The 16282-nt window shown below is 44.5% G+C and overlaps 1 protein-coding gene across 2 annotated transcripts in view; it reads left to right on the top strand.

Annotated features, from left to right (window-relative positions):
* Positions 1-16016, top strand: part of GABRA5 (gamma-aminobutyric acid type A receptor subunit alpha5) — an 81955-nt gene extending 65939 nt beyond the window's left edge. For both annotated transcript variants that reach the window (XM_029046742.2, XM_029046743.2), the window contains exons 8-10: positions 1067-1219; positions 10542-10753; positions 14803-16016. In XM_029046742.2, coding sequence (XP_028902575.1) covers positions 1067-1219; positions 10542-10753; positions 14803-15108 — 671 coding nt within the window. In that variant the 3' untranslated portion in view covers positions 15109-16016. The remainder of the gene's footprint in view (positions 1-1066; positions 1220-10541; positions 10754-14802) is intronic.
* Positions 16017-16282: the final 266 nt, after the last annotated feature.

The raw sequence follows: 16282 nt of genomic DNA on the forward strand, positions 1-16282 counted from the left end.
TTCTCAAATGCTTAGTACAGTGCTCTGCACAAAGTAAGCACTCGATAAATACCACTGATTGATTGATCAGGCAGAAACTCCTCTCCACGGGCTTTAAGGCAATCAATCAGCTCTCTCCCCTCTACCTAATTTTTAAAGGTATTTGTTGAGCACTTACCAGGTCAAGCACTCTTCTAAATGCTGGAGTAGGTATGAGGCATTCGGCGTGGACCTAGTTCCTGTCCCACATGGGGCTCACAGTCTAAACCAGAGGCAGTAGGATTTGGGAACGTGCCTGTTGCTATATTGTACTCTCCCAAGTGCTTAGTACCGTGCCTTGCCCACAGTAAGCGCTCAGTAAATACAACTGAATGAATTAATTTAATTCCCATTTTACAGATGAGGTTACTAAGGCACAGAGAAGTTAAGAGACTTGTCCAAGGTAACACAGTAAGCAATTGGTAGAGCTGGGATTAGAACCCAGGACCTCTGATTACCAGGCCCATGCTCCTTCCACTAAGCCATTCTGCTTCCCTCTAGTCTCGCCCTTCTTTCGCTACAATCCAGCCTGCACACTTTATTCCTCTAAAGCCAACTTACCCTGCCTCTCTCTCTTGTCTCTCCCACCATTCATCCCTTGCTCATGCCCTCCCTTCTTCCTGGACCTCCCTCCCTCTTCACATCCAACAAACCACCCCTCTCCCCATCATCAAAGCCCTATTAAAATCTCATCTCCTCCAGGACGCCTTCCCTGACTAATCTTCTACTCAGTTCCCTCCCTTGTGCATCACCGATGGATTTGAATCTGCTCCCCCTAAGCACATAAGCATTTACCATTTCCCTCGGCCCAAAACCTATGTTCGTATCCTCACACTCAGTCTATTCTGTACGTAATTTACTTAAATGTCTGTCTCTCCTGCTAGACTATAAGCTACCTCTGGGCAGATACTATTTGACATATTGTATCATCCTATCACCCATTTCAGCTCTCTGCATACACTAAGTGGTCAGTGAAACCCCTGATTGACTGATTGAGAAAGTTTGATAGCTCCTGCTTCAGTAACATGGACTTATTTCTCTTTCACAGGTGAATACACGATAATGACAGCACACTTCCACCTAAAGAGAAAAATTGGTTACTTTGTAATTCAGACCTACCTTCCCTGCATAATGACCGTGATCTTATCACAAGTGTCATTTTGGCTAAACAGAGAATCTGTTCCTGCTAGAACTGTATTTGGTGAGTACAGAGTACTTAAAAACACCCTTCCCTCTCTCTCCTGCCAACTGGGCAGGGCGAAATAACGAGGGAGAGGATCACCCTGGGAGAAAGGTCATTCTCTTTTCCCAAAATTTAGGACAGTGCACACAGTAAGCACTCAGTAAATCCCACCGATTGATTGATACAAGGGTCCAGACATCCCTCTGAGGAACACCAGGATAATCTCAGTCTACAGTTGCACTGAACTGGTTTAAACCTGGCACCCTAGGTGGAGGGGACTAGAAGAAAAGGGGTTTGATCCAGGATTTTTATGGTTTTCCATGAAAGTAATCTAGGCTTTCTTTGAAAATTAATCCCTGGCTTGTGCTAAAAGGCACCTGTGTACCACTTCACTTCAAAGTTGATTGTTTTTCAGTAATTGCTTGCTTTATTTCTCACTGGACTATATTTTGGAAATTTGCATATCAATAATTAGCACCCATTCCTCACTTGAGCCAATAAGAAGTGGAATGTGTTTTTCCTCATGTCACAGGTGGTAAACACCAAACTCAGGGGCTTCAGGACTGAGATGTAGGACACCAGGCTATCGGGAAAGATTCTTACACAGTCTATTTTCATCAGCAGCATTTATTAATGGTCTGTTTTCTCCTTGATACATTATTTAACCTTGGCTTCAATGCCTCTGTCCTCTCCTGGTTCTCCTCCTGGCTCTCTGACCACTCTTTCTCAATCTCTTTCACAGTCTTCTCCTCCGCCTTCCCACCTCCTAACTGTGGGAATCTCAGAGCTCAGTTCTGGGTCCTCTTCTATTCTCCAACTACACCCACTCCCTTGGAGAACTCATTCACTCCCATCTGCAGATGAATCCCAAATCTAAATCTCCAGCCCTGACCTCACTCCTTTTCTTCTCTATCAAATTTCCTTGTGTCTTGAATGTCACAATGACGCCTCAAACCTATGTCCCAAACTGAACTCTCCATCTCCCCACCAAACCCCGTCTTTCCCATCACTGTAGAAAACACCACTCTCCCTCCTGTCTTTCAAGTCTGTTACCTTGGTATTACCCTGACTCATGTCCCTCATTCAACCCCATATTGGGCCTGTCACCAAATCCTATGGGTTTCTCCGTCACAACATGGCTAAAATCCGCCCCTTGGTCGCCATCCATATTGCTACCATGTTGAACTTAATTGTGACATTTGTTAAGTACTGATTTAACAAGGAAAACATAGGGCTAGAGAAGGAATGTGAGAAAGGTGTGGAAAATTAGAGGTGGGGCCTGGGGTGGGTGCTGGAGTTTAATGGTGCGGGCTTCAAAAAGGAAGTAAAAAAGAGATGCGGGATTGTATGCAAGTAGCTCTGGGCTGGGGAGGAGGAGGCCAACTTCTCTCGCTTTTTGAGGGAATCTTGGGGAGTGAGAGAAGACGAGACCACCCCCTTGGGAGAGAGCAGCTGGGGAGACATCTAGGGAGAGCCAGATTTCAGTAATGGCAAGGAGAAAAGCTGAGTGGGTCAGAAACAGGTCAGCTATGAAGTTTCATGCCAAGCACTGGGCAAGTCGGACCCAGTTCCTGTCCCACATGGAGTGCCTTAGTGGGTAGAGCCCGGACCTGCGAGTCGGAACAACCTGGGCTCTAATCCCAGCTCTGCTACTTGTCTGCTGTGTGACCTTGTGCGAGTCACTTCACATCTCTGGTCCTCAGTCACCTCATCTGTAAAACGGGAATTTAGAATGTGAGCCCCACGTGGGACAGGGACTTGGTCCGACCTGATTAACCAGAGCTTAGAAAAGTGCTTGGCATAGAGTAAGCGCTTAACAAGCATCATAATAATCATTATTTTTATTATTATTGCTATTGGGCTCACAATCTGAAGGTGAGAAAGAACAATTATTTGAACCCATTTCACTAGCTGCTTGGGAACCCCAAATCACTATTCTCAAGGGGCTGGCTAATATTCTAATGGAGGAGTTTACGATCCTTAAGAAAAACTTCCAGTGCATATTTGGCAATTTTTAATCTGAATTTTTACCCTAAATCTTTGTAATCCAAAGGCAGGCCTTTGATTTGGGGGGATGTTTGCTCAGGCTTCTCAATCGGTCTCTCTCAATCTGACAAAATGTGCTCGTTATGCGAATCCTTCATTTTAAATAAAATTTTCTGTAACAACCCCAGGCCTCATCTGGCTAGCCATCATCCAATAAACCATCCTCTGCCTTTGCATCACTGAGACGCAAAGGGGAAAATAATGTCTCATCCCCTCCAGATTGTGAAAGAATCATAGCCCTGGGGCTGTTTTTATTCACATTTCAATGACCCAGAACATAACTAAATCTATTTTAACATGTTCCATTTGTGAGGACATTTTGTAAGAAAGTTTTAATTAGGCCCAATGAGATGAGGACTGATTAAACGCTGAGTTTTGTTCAGAAAAAATCATAATCCCCCCCCTTCATGAAATGTCCAAAATATAGGAATTGTAAAATTGTAAAAACATACATTGGAAGCAGTGTGGCTCGGTGGAAAAGAGCCTGGGCTTCGGAGTCAGAGGTCATGAGTTCGACTCCCGGCTCTGCCACTTGTCAGCTGTGTGACTGTGGGCGAGTCACTTCACTTCTCCGGGCCTCAGTTCCCTCATCTGTAAAATGGGGATTAACTGTGAGCCTCACGTGGGACAACCTGATTACCCTGTATCTACCCCAGCGCTTAGAACAGTGCTCTGCACATAGTAAGCGCTTAACAAATGCCAACATTATTATTATATGAATGCCAGGGGTTCTGGCACAACTCCAAATTCATGCATACTACTTTTTTTTTTTACTAGAAATATATCTGAACCTTGAGAAGCAGTGTAGTCCAAGTGGAAAGAGCTTAGGCCTGGGAGTTGGGTTCTAATCCTGATTTCACCACCCCATTCATTCAATCTTATTTATTTAGCATTTACTCCGTGCAGAACACTGTAATGAGCACTTGGGAGAGTACAGTATAACAATAAAGAAGCACATCTCTGGCCACAGTGAGTTTACAGTCTGTCTGCTTTGTGACCTTGAGCAAGTCACTTCACTTCTCTGTGCCTCAGTTACCTCAGCTGTAAAATGGGGATTAAATCCTACTCCCTCCTACGGTTACCCCCATGGGGGACAGGGACAGTGGCCAACCTGATTATCTCATATCTACTCCAGCCCTTAAAAAAGTACTTGGCCTATAGTAGTGCTCAACAAGTACCATAAGAAAGTCCTATTAAAAGCGGGAACAGAATACTTTATTTGTTGTTAACGTTCATTGAGACCTCCTTGGTGCCTAACACTTGAGAACATGCATTCATATGGATGATATCAACTGAAGACGGTTCCAGTTCTCAAGGAATTTACAATCTAGAAGGGCAAGTCAAATACATAACAACTATCAAGACAAGGATATTATGTGGAAGGATAACTTGAACTCCTCTGCCCTTTCTCCCTCCTCCAGTGTGCTGTTAGTCAATCAGTCAATAGACTTACTGAGCATTTATTGTATTAATAATCATTATGGCATTTGTTAAGTGCTTACTATGTTCCAAGGACTGTACTAAGTACCATCACATACCATAAGAGAAATACCATACCAAATACCATAAGAGAAGCAGCGCGGCTCATTGGAAAGAACCTGGGCTTGGGAGTCAGAGGACATGGGTTCTAATCCCTGCCTCCCCACCTGTCAGCTGTGTGACTCTGGGTAAGTCACTTCACTTCTCTGTGCCCCAGTTACCTCACCGGTAAAATGGGGATTAAGACTGTGAGCCCCCACGTGGGACAACCTGATAACCCTGTATGGCTCAGTGGAAAGAGCCCGGGCTTGGGAGTCTGAGGTCATGGGTTCGAATCCAAGCTGTGCCACTTGTCAGCTGTGTGACCGTGCGCAAGTCACTTCACTTCTCTGTGCCTCAGTTACCTCATCTGTAAAATGGGGATTAACTGTGAGCCCCACGTGGAACAACCTGATTACCCTGTATCTCCCCCAGCGCTTAGAACAGTGCTCTGCACATAGTAAGCGCTTAACAAATACCAACATTATTATCTACCCCAGAGCCTAGAACGGTGCGTGGCACATAGTAGGCACTTAAATACCATCACTATTATCACATCCCCTCTGGACTACCTCCCTTTGTTAATAAATGTTCAGAGCTGCCGAGTGGAAAGAATTCAGAACTAGCAGCCGGGAGAATTATGTTCCATTTCTATGACATTTTGCTGCTGTGTGTGACCTTGAGTAAGAGTAATAATAATCTCTTTGGGCAAGGAGAGTAATAATTGTGGGTTTTTAAAAACGCTTATTCTATGCCAAGCACTTGGGTAGATACAAGATAATCAGGTCCCATAGAGAATTCACAGTCTAAATAGGAGGGAGAACAGATATTAAATCCCCATTCTGCTGATTTGGGAACTGAAGCACAGAAAACAGTATGGTATAGTTAACTGAAGAATTCCCCGATTCTGGAACACACTAGAAAAAAGAGCCCCGAACTGGGAGGCAGGTCTGGATTCTGAGTGGGGAAGTGTACTAGACCAAACACTTGGAAGATCACAATAGTTAGTATATTATTTAGTGATAATATGATCCCTGCCCTCTAAAATCTCCCGACAAATAAGAATAGTAGGAATATCAAAAACTAAGATTTAAGACATCAGCTGGCATAAAGGGACAAGTTAAAAAATGCAAGTCTCAAAGTGAAATATTTGTGCTTGAGTACATTTGAACATAATGATAATAGTAATGATAGAGTTTCTGTGATATCAGCTTTAAAGCACTTAATCAACTCTCTCCCTCCAACCTAACCTCGCTGATCTACACAAGCCAACCCGTTCACTTCACCGACCTACTCCCTTCACCTCCAACTCATCTCTCTCTCACCGCAAACCCCACGCTCACATCCTCCCTCTGGCCCGGAACTCCCTCCCCACTTCATAACTGATAGACCACCACTTTCCCCATCTTCACCGCCCTCCTAAATCACACCTCCTCCAAGAGGCCTTCCCTGATTAAGTCCATGACTAGGCCCTCGTTTTTTAAATCCTCCCTCCCTTCTGAATCACCTATGCGTTCGGATCTGTGCCCCTTAAACACTTAATATTCACCCAATCCCCTACCCACAGCACTTATATGCATATCAGTTTTTATTGCTCTATTATACTTTCCCCAAGTGCTTACTAGTGCTCTGCACATAGTAGGCGATGAGTAAATATGATTGAATATCTTTTCCCCTTTCTGTAATTTAGTTTAATGTGTGCCTCCCCTTCTAGACTGCAAGCACCCCTTGGGTTGGGATTGAGTCTATCAATTCTATTGTAATGTACTCTCCCAAATGCTTAGTACAGTGCTCTGCACACAGTAAGCACTCACTAAATATCTCTTGATTTATTTATGAATCGACTGATAATTCTTAAGTGCTCGGTATGTGCTGAGCACTGTGCTAAGTGCTGGGATAGATACAACCTCGTCAGATTAGTCACAGTCCCTGTTCCATCTGGAGTGGGAGAATGGATATTCATTCATTCCACTCGATCATATTTACTGAGCACTTACTGCGTGAAGAGCCCTTACTAAGCATCTGGGAGAGTACAGTACAATAAACAGACACGTTCCCTGCCGGCAACGATTCCATTTTCCAGATGGAGAAATGAAGATCCAGAGAAGTTGAGTTAGTTGCCTGAGGTCACACAGCAGGCAAATGTCAGACCCAGGAACGGAACCCAATTCTCCTGCCTCTTAGTTCTGCCCCCTGTCCACTCGATTCGTTCATGGAGGGAGGTGCTACAGAGGGGATGTGACGGTATTTGAATGCTAATACTTGATCGAATCTAGGCAAAGCAATCAAGGGGATAGGCAGTGGAATGTTATCTCCGGCTGAATTTAGTCAGCAAGCGTAAATATGGAATGAAAATTGGATTTTTATTTCTAGAAAACAGAAGATTTTTGGAGCAAAAGCTGCGTCTGTGCCACCAGCGCAAACTTTGGGGGGGGGTTCTTGAATCGCTGGTATTCCTCATGAATAAAAATAATTTTCCACAGCCCCTTAAATTCCTAACTTGCCTAGCTATGAATTGTTCAATGCCATTTATTGGATGATCACACATATTAGTACAGTGCTCTGCACATAGTAAGCACTCAATAAATACGATTGAATGAATATTTCCAATGAAAAGCGGTTTTTCCTATGAGTCAGAAGAAATTTCTACACGTTGGATTCCGGAATATTGGCCATTCAGGGCTGCAAGCACTAGATGGTGCCATCAATTGTGCTTTTTCGGTGATTTCTCTTATAGAACATGGAACCATTTACTTTGTTTCCTTTAGGTTTTCAAACACTGGCGTTCCTTGGAGATTAAATCGGCGAATTTAAACTTTTTCAGTAATAAAGCACTTTATCCATAGATGGGTTGTAGTCTGTATCTTGGAAAGCAGCATCAGTAGATTGGTTCATTCATCTGATCGTATTTATTGAGGGCTTGATGTGTGCAGCGCACTGTACTAAGCGTTTGGAAAGTACAATTCAGCAACGGAAAGGGACAATCTGTGCCACAACGGGCTCACAGTTAGAAAGGAAGAGGCAAACATCAAAAGAAGTAAACAGGCATGAATAGCATCGATATTAATAGAATTAGTGATACAAAAAATCGTTAATAAAATAAAAAGAATAACAAATGTGTATATATTTGAAGCAACGTGGCTCAGTGTAAAGAGCACGGGCTTTGGAATCAGAGGTCATGAGTTTGAATCCCAGCTCTGCCACTTGGCAGCTGTGTGACTATGGGCAAGTCACTTAACTTCTCTGTGCCTCAGTTACCTCATATGTAAAGTGGGGATTAAGACTGTGAGCCCCACGTGGGACAACCTGATTCCCCTGTGTCTACCCCAGCGCTTAGAACAGTGCTCTGCACATAGTAAGCACTTAACAAATACCAACATTATTTTATATATATGTAATACATATACATATAATATATAATATATGTATCTACATATACAAGTGCTATGGGGCGGGGAGGGGGAAGAGCAGAGGGAGAGGAGGAGGAGCAGAGTAAAAGAGGGGCTCAGTCTGGGAAGGCTTCCTGGAGGAGGTGAGCTCTCAGTAGGCCTTTGAAGAGGGGAAGTGTGCAAGTTTGGCGGATGTGAAGCAGGAGGGCATTGCAGGCCAGAGGTAGAACGTGGGCTGGGGGTCGACGGCAGGACTACCGTCGGGATTGTTTAGATTCTAAATAATAATAATCGTAATGATGGTGGTATTATTATTACAAATATCATTATTATTATCATTCTGAACCTATTCCAGTAAATAATAATAATCATAATAATTATTATGGTTCTTGTTAAGGACTTACTATGTGCCAAGCACTGTTCTAAGCACTGGGGTAGATACCAGTTAATCAGGTTGGACACAATCCCTGTCCCATATGGGGCTCACAGTCTTAACCCCCATTTTTCAGAGGAGGTTACTGAGGCCCAGAGACATTAAGTGACTTGCCCAAGATCACACAGCGGACATGTGGTGGAGCCGGGATTAGAACTCGGGTCCTTCTGACTCCCAGGCCCTCGCTCCATCTACTAAGCCAAGCTACCCTGTAGTTTATTAAGTGTTTATTATGTACCAAACACTGTACTAAGCAGCTGGGACAGGACGATATAACAGAATTGTTCAACATGTTTTCTGCCCACCGTGTACTTAGAGTATAGAGGAGGAACTTAGGGTCTTCAAGGGACAGAGGTCCAAGGGAGACTGGGTCTGCCCATTAATCGATTGTGTTTATCGAGCACCTACCATGTTTAGAAGAACTAAGCGGTTGGGAGAGTACGATAGTTTGTAGCCTTGACCCCTTGCCTCGATAACTTCTTCTCTGAGTGAGGGACTGAGGGGAGTGGGGGGCGTGAATTTAGGTTTGCCCTCATGCCTGTAACATGGACGGGTCTGGGGCAACAGGGGAGGATAGGGTGGAGGAGTTATAAGCCACAGCGAGGACTCTGGCATTGGAGTTGAAGAAAAAAAGCATGACAAGAAGATCATAGAGATGGGTATGCGTGAATCAAGGAGATGGGAGGTGAATTCAGGGCACTGAAAGCAAAGTCGTAGAACTGGTGGGATGGGAGTGGGAAGGGCTGAGGTTTTAGCTGTATCTAGGAAGATGCAGGACTCTGAAGCAACATGAGAAGCAGCGGGGACTAGTGGATAGAGCAGGGGCCTGGGAGTCTGGAGGACCTGGGTTTTAATCCCGGCTCTGCTTTTAATCCCAAAGCCTGCTGTGGGACTTGGGGAATGTCACTTCACTGCTCTGGTCCTCCGTTCCCTCATCTGTAAAATGAGGATTAAGTCTGAGTCTTATGTGGGACAGGGACTGCGTCCAACCTGATTACCTTGAATCTACCCCAGGGCTTAGTACAGTGCCTGGCACATAGTAAACACTTACCAAATACCACTATTATTATTATTACCTCCATGTAGCTCAGCGGGAGTCACTCAAGCACAATTTGGCTTCTCTGATGTGTAACTCAGAAGGGATCATCCGGAACAGTCGACAGTCCATGGATACGCCAATCCAACCTTACCATCTTTTGGGGTTCTTCAGGGTTGTGTTACTCTCCCTTCCATGAGATGGTACTTGTTAAGTGCTTCTTATGTGCTTGGCACTGTTCTAAGCACTGGGGTAGATACAAGGTAATCAGGTTGTCCCACGTGGGGCTCACAGTCTTACTCCCTATTTTACAGATGAGGTAACTGAGGCACAGAGAAGTTAAGTGGCTCGCCCAAGGGCATACAGCAAACAAGTGGTGGAGCTGGGATTAGAACCCACGTCCTCTGACTCCTGAGCCCGGGCTCTTTCCACTAAGCCAGGATGTACTGCTGGACAGCACTGTGAATCGAGTGGTCCCACTTCCTCTCCCACTTTCTTGTTTTGCTTGTGTTTACATTCAAAGTACTTCATTATGGTATTTGTTATTTCTTAAGCAACTACTATGTTCTAAGCCCCGGGGTAAGTACAAGATAATCAGGTTGGACACAGTGCCTCATGGGGCTCACAGTCTGTGTAGGAAAGGGAGTAGGATTTGATCTCCATTTTATAGATGAGAAAACTGAGGGACAGAGAAGTGAAGTGACTTGTCCAAGGTCACCCAGCAGTCAGGTACCTAACCCAGCTGGGATTATGGATTCCCAGGCCCATATTCTTTCCACTTAGAGATAGGTCCCCATCTTCAGATATATGCCACTTTCTTTCTGAGATTAAGACACTGATACGCATCTTTTCTTTCCCTTTCTCTCCATCTCCCTCCTGTCTCTGCCCCCTGCTTTCACTCTGTTCTTTTGCCCTCAGGAGTGACGACAGTGCTGACTATGACAACCTTGAGCATCAGTGCTCGCAACTCTCTGCCCAAAGTAGCCTACGCCACGGCCATGGACTGGTTCATAGCTGTATGCTATGCCTTTGTATTCTCCGCTCTCATTGAATTTGCGACGGTGAATTATTTCACAAAGAGAAGTTGGGCCTGGGATGGTAAGAAAGCTCTGGAAGCCGCTAAAATAAAGGTACCGATTTTAATCGATGTTTTCAGCAGTAGGGACGAGCAATTTATAGACTCGTGCTTCAGTTAGGTCGAGCCTGATTATTCAGTGCGGGGACTCTACTGGATGGAAGAGCTGATATACAGGGTAGCCACTTCCCTGAAATCTCCTCCTCGGTCCAGCGGCCATTTCGCTGATGAACTGCAGGCTCTATCGATGGCTTGTTGGTGCAGGGAGGGGCTCGTGAGTGGGTTTTGGTTTTTGCCAGCGCAGTGGGAGGAGGTCTGATGGGTAGGAGGCTTTGGATTATCTGTGGATTTCAAGTATCCAGGCTATCTCTCTCATGGATAATGCAGTGTCAGTTGAGACACCCTCAAGGATTCAAATAACTGAACTGTTTTTTGGGTCGCTTCTTATCTAAGAACCTAAAGGCAAACAACTTCTCCTTCTGGATCGAAACAGGGTTTCATCTAGCCTAGGATTCTGGGCACAAGATTCTCGGTGGATTGATCTGAAAGACAGCTTGCCAAGACAGCTAGCCTAATGTGTAAGGATGGCTAGCCTGACATCTGTCATTTTCCTCCATGTATCCTTACCTTTCCTTACCTTTCCCTCTAGTGACTCATTATGGACCACTCATCCATGAATTTATTCACAGCATTTATGAGCATAGAGATATGTTAGGTCTGCACAGCTCCTTGTAATTGATTTCAGAGGCTCGCCACCTGTTGTGGAAAGATATTTCCAGGTGCTTTCACATCCCGGGTTGTGAGATTTGGTGATAAACAATATTGTGTTTGCCCCGTCTTCACCTTTGATCTCTATTTCAGCTCTCTACCATTCTCCTTTAGAGACAGAAAAGGCCTCATCTTCTCAATCATAAGCTTCTCCCAGACCAAATTTGTTGTGCTTCAATAAAACATTTCATACGTGATTATGTCCTTTCTCACGTCCAGCACCTCAGTTGAGTGTAGTGCTCTGCAGACAGGAAGAACTCAGTAAATTTCACTGATTGATTAATATTACAATTGCCATAATTCTGTTTTTTTTAATAGAGGCAAATATTTACCTTTTCATTGTTTTCTTTCCTTTCCTCATGAAGCCCAGCATTTGGTTGGTCTTTCCCTACAAACGCATATATTTATAATTTCATTCAATAATAACTGCGGCATTTGCTATGTGCTTACTAAATGCCAAGCCCCGTACTAAGCGTTCGGGTAGGTGCAAGATAATCAGGTCTCACATGGGGCGGTAGCTAAATATGCTTTGTACAAGTCCGTCATTCGTATATACTGAGCGCTTACTATGTGCAGAACTTCGTATTAAGCACTTGAGAGAGTACAATAAAAGTAAAAAATATCGTCCCTGATTCGGACGTGTTTAAGAGTTGTGAGAGCCAATCACCGTATAATTATAACTCGTATCCCGCTTCCCCAAGTGCAGGACTGGCTCTTCTGTATTCATTTTTGTAGATGACAGCATGGTTAGTGACGATCTGTTCACACACCTGTTCTCGCTATATGACTGATAGGACTCGTGTGGCTACCACACTCTCCCATATATTTGTTCAGAAAGGCAGCTCGTTAGAAACTCCGGACCCAAGGTGACACGTGACCCGAGGAGCTGCAGACGGGCTTCCTGCAGCCAGCCCCAGGGAGAAGGGCATAGTAAGCCAGCCTCCAGTGGCCTCTCTGCCTTTGGGGAAGATGCCTGAGCTTCAGCAGTAAAATAGTTGCAGCAAGAGGATGCAGGGACTTAGGCGAACGTGAGAAGGAAGCTCCAAAACTTGTGGTAAAACAACAAACTCTGGAGGGCTTCACGGTCCGGGTACTCTTCAAGTGACTCTGGGCCCTCTTTTTTTGGCTCTTTTTCATCTCCATCCATGTGCTAGCCATGCTTTCCCCATACAAGAGTGATTCTGTTCTCAGGCCTGCCTTTTAGGGAGCCTGGTCTTCGTCAAGTCTTTGGTCACGTAGAGCAATCCCTCTCCCGGTGGCTGTCTGTTGGTCGGCCTGCTGCCACGGTCTCCAAATAGTCCCCCGTTGCACTGCGGTGTTTGAGAACGTGTTGAATTACATTACAGTGGCCCTCTGGGATGGTAAGAAAGCCCCTTTTCAGTTCATCGTTCAGAGGTTGCTTGGGTATCCTGCTGTCCTCCATTACCCCCACTGGCCCTACACAACCAAAATCCATTGCCGTGAACAGTGTGTCTGACTGTATCCCAGGACCACACCGTTGGTTGTCTTGTCCCGCCATTTGATGTAGAGCGAGTTCCTTTCGGCAACCCTGAGTAATCTGCTCAAGGTACTGATTGTGTCATCTGTAGTAATCATTTAATCAATCAACAGCATTCTGTGCAGAGTATTGCATTAAACACTGGAGGGGGTAGAATAGAGTTAGTGAACATGATCCCTAACCGCAAAGAGCTGGCACTGAAATGTGGGAGATAGACTCTGAGAAGAGTATTCTGACTCCAGGTTCCAGGTTTCACGTGACCTCCTCAAGTATGTCAGTCTGAGCCTACTACACCGAAAAAAATCAAGTCTCATATATCGTAAGTGCTGAGATGCCGAGGCTGAAGAGATACAAAGATAGAGAGACCAAGAATTGCCTCATATTCCTGCTGAGGGTGGATGGACTGGCTTACATCACCAGGCTGCCATTCTTTCCTCTTCGAGGCCGGGAAGGAATCTTTCACTGGGCGATGCTCTATGACAAAAGGTTCATCTGGTTCCAGAAAAAGAAATAGGGTGGAATTCTCCAGAACAGGAAACTTGTAAAAGAATGTGTGAGCGTGCCTGTTCTGACTTCAACTGTTGCAAAGCAGATGCCATTTAGGGGTTTTGTTTTCTGGTGCCGAGCCAAGCTGTTCGGACCAGGGACCCCATGGTATTGCGGGGGTTGGTCCTCCCCTCATCGGCGTGTGGGCCGAAGGGAGGACCTGGCCCCGACATGGCCGCGGCCCCCGGCGGAGGCCGCGGTCGGGGGCCGGAATGCGGGGGCGCCCGTCGGCTCCCAGCGGTGCTACCGGCTCCAGCAGGGAGTGACCTCTAGGTAGGGCTTAAGGTCCCGTCCATGCTGGGAGGAAGCTATCCCATGCTTTCCCTGCTCCAGCCAAGTCAGAGCATCCACTCCTTTAAATCCCTTGGCCTCGTCCCAGGTTCCAGGATGAGTCGGTTTTGACCACCCCCTACTCAAATAGTCCATTCCTTCTAAAGTCATTCACATTTTCACTACACCTCACTCTTGATACTCTTTTCTCTGACTGCTGGTTCACACCCTTCCTTTGCCTGGAACTCCCTCACCTTTTAAACTCGCCAGACCGCAGCGTAGATACTACTAGCATCAGCAATAGTATTTATTAAGCACTTCCTGGATGCAGAGCACTGTCCTAAATGCTCAGTAATCACCATGTTCTCAGACCTTATGATATTGCTCCTCCTCAGGAGACTTTCCTTCCTTTCCTTTTTCCCAAATCACATCCTTCCAACCTTCATCTCAATAATTTCACCCCACTTCAACACTTATGTAGTCGCTTCCCCCCTCAGCACCACTTGCTTATCTATTTACAAACTTTACTATTTAAAAACATCTTCCTCCTAGCTGAAGATGACGCTGTGCCTGTTTTCTCCAGTGGTTTGTAAGCTTACATGAAGGAATCTTATCTTTCCCTCTGTATTACTCTCTTTGGCCCTCAGTTCAGAGTACTGCACATGGTAGGTACTCAGTAAATACTACTGATCGACTGACTGACCAGAAAGTGATTGCACTATTACATGAGAATCTAATTAGTTTTTGTTGAATGGTACATGTAATAAATGGCTTCGAGAGCATTCATACTGAATAGGTAGTGTTCTGGGTGGCTTGTAGGGGTGGGAATTGCAAAAATTCAGCATTTAAAAATGTAAGATGAGGTATACAACTTTGGTCATAGGAAACTGTTGCTTGAAGAGTATGTGAGGAAAATAAATCTGTTAACTCTTTCAGCTGTGGATAGAGCCCATTTCCCCAAACCTCACACGGAGGCAAATGGGTTTCAGAAAATGCTTCATTTTTGCCTTTTTATGTTGCAGAAAAAAGAGCGGGATTTATTAGGAAACAAATCGGTCAATGCATTCAGTGCTGGAAAGCTGACCCACCCCCCCAACATCCCCAAAGACGTGACCCCCTCAGGCCCAGGGAACCCCGCTGCGGCCGCCCCAGCGAAACCTTCCGAGGAGAGGCCTCCTGAGACCAAAAAGACTTACAACAGCATCAGCAAGATTGACAAAATGTCCCGAATCGTCTTCCCGGTTCTATTTGGAACTTTCAACTTGGTCTACTGGGCGACCTATTTGAATAGGGAACCGGTCATTAAGGGAGCTAGCTCCCCGAAATAAACTGAAGGAGTCCCAGACCCTCAGCGAGCCATATTTCAAGCAAAATGACACCAAGGAGAATCTGAGCCCTACAGGACTTTCTCTATCTGGGCAATACCTTTCAGGAATTTTTGCATGTTTAATGAGATGTCTCAATATATTGCCTTGATTGTTTCTATATGTAACCTCAAATGTTTCCAAGAAGTTACATTAATAATTAGAGCAAGAAAACTTTGTAGAAGAACAGAAAGCACTGTCTCCAGCACTATGCTACTCAGTCTCTCACAACGATACTTTACAAACGAAATAAGGTATATTTTTTAACTACTCAAAAGAACCGATGCTTTTATACTTCGATGTCGATTCCTACTAATTTTCCCAGCCAGAGAACAATTTTAAGAAAATCTTCCATTATCGTCACCTGAGAAAATATTGCAAGTAACCAAGACTGTAAAGTAACGTAACTGTCATTTAGAGAAGACCATGGGCTTTCACTTATAAAATACATTGCCTTGGATAATTCTCACGGTTTGTTCTAAAATTAGGAAAGGACTGCATGGTATTATGTTAAGACATAGGCTAGAAACTATTTATGCAGACAAACGTCTAAACCAGCAATATACATTACGTTCAAGTAAGGAAATACTCCCCCAAGGATAAAACATAATAATGGGTTCCATCCTCCTGAAAGAAGCCTAAACTTTAAGATAACATTACGCTGACATTGTTATTCCAGCCCAGGCTGTATAGATTTCCAAAGTGTTTGCCATCTCTTTGCTGCAGCCCATGTCTTTTGCTTCAGGGGTGAGAAATATTTGTAATATAGTTATTTTCCCTTTTTTCCCTTGTAAGCTCTGATTGATTCATTGCTTGGGTCGCTTTTGTAAATGAATCTTAAATGTTTCAATAAAAAAATGTTCAAACTCTTAGGTGTAAAATGTCATCTTTTCTACTTAAAGACTGAGATTTCGACTAACCTTTCTTTTCAAGGAAAATTTTGGGCTAAAAACCGGTAGATCGGGAGGAGTGGTGTAGAGCTCCTTATTTGCTGCCTAACTTTTCTTTTTTATTCTTTTTCGATTTTGCTAAACCCCAGAATAACATAGAAAAACTAAAACTTTTTAAGGGATGTCAAAAGATGTTAACGAATGACAGAAACGTGTTCGTATTAGTAACTGGCTTGCAGCCTGGGTTG

The sequence above is a fragment of the Ornithorhynchus anatinus genome, chromosome 18 (genome assembly GCF_004115215.2).
Source record: "Ornithorhynchus anatinus isolate Pmale09 chromosome 18, mOrnAna1.pri.v4, whole genome shotgun sequence".
In the NCBI taxonomy this organism is placed as follows: domain Eukaryota; kingdom Metazoa; phylum Chordata; class Mammalia; order Monotremata; family Ornithorhynchidae; genus Ornithorhynchus; species Ornithorhynchus anatinus.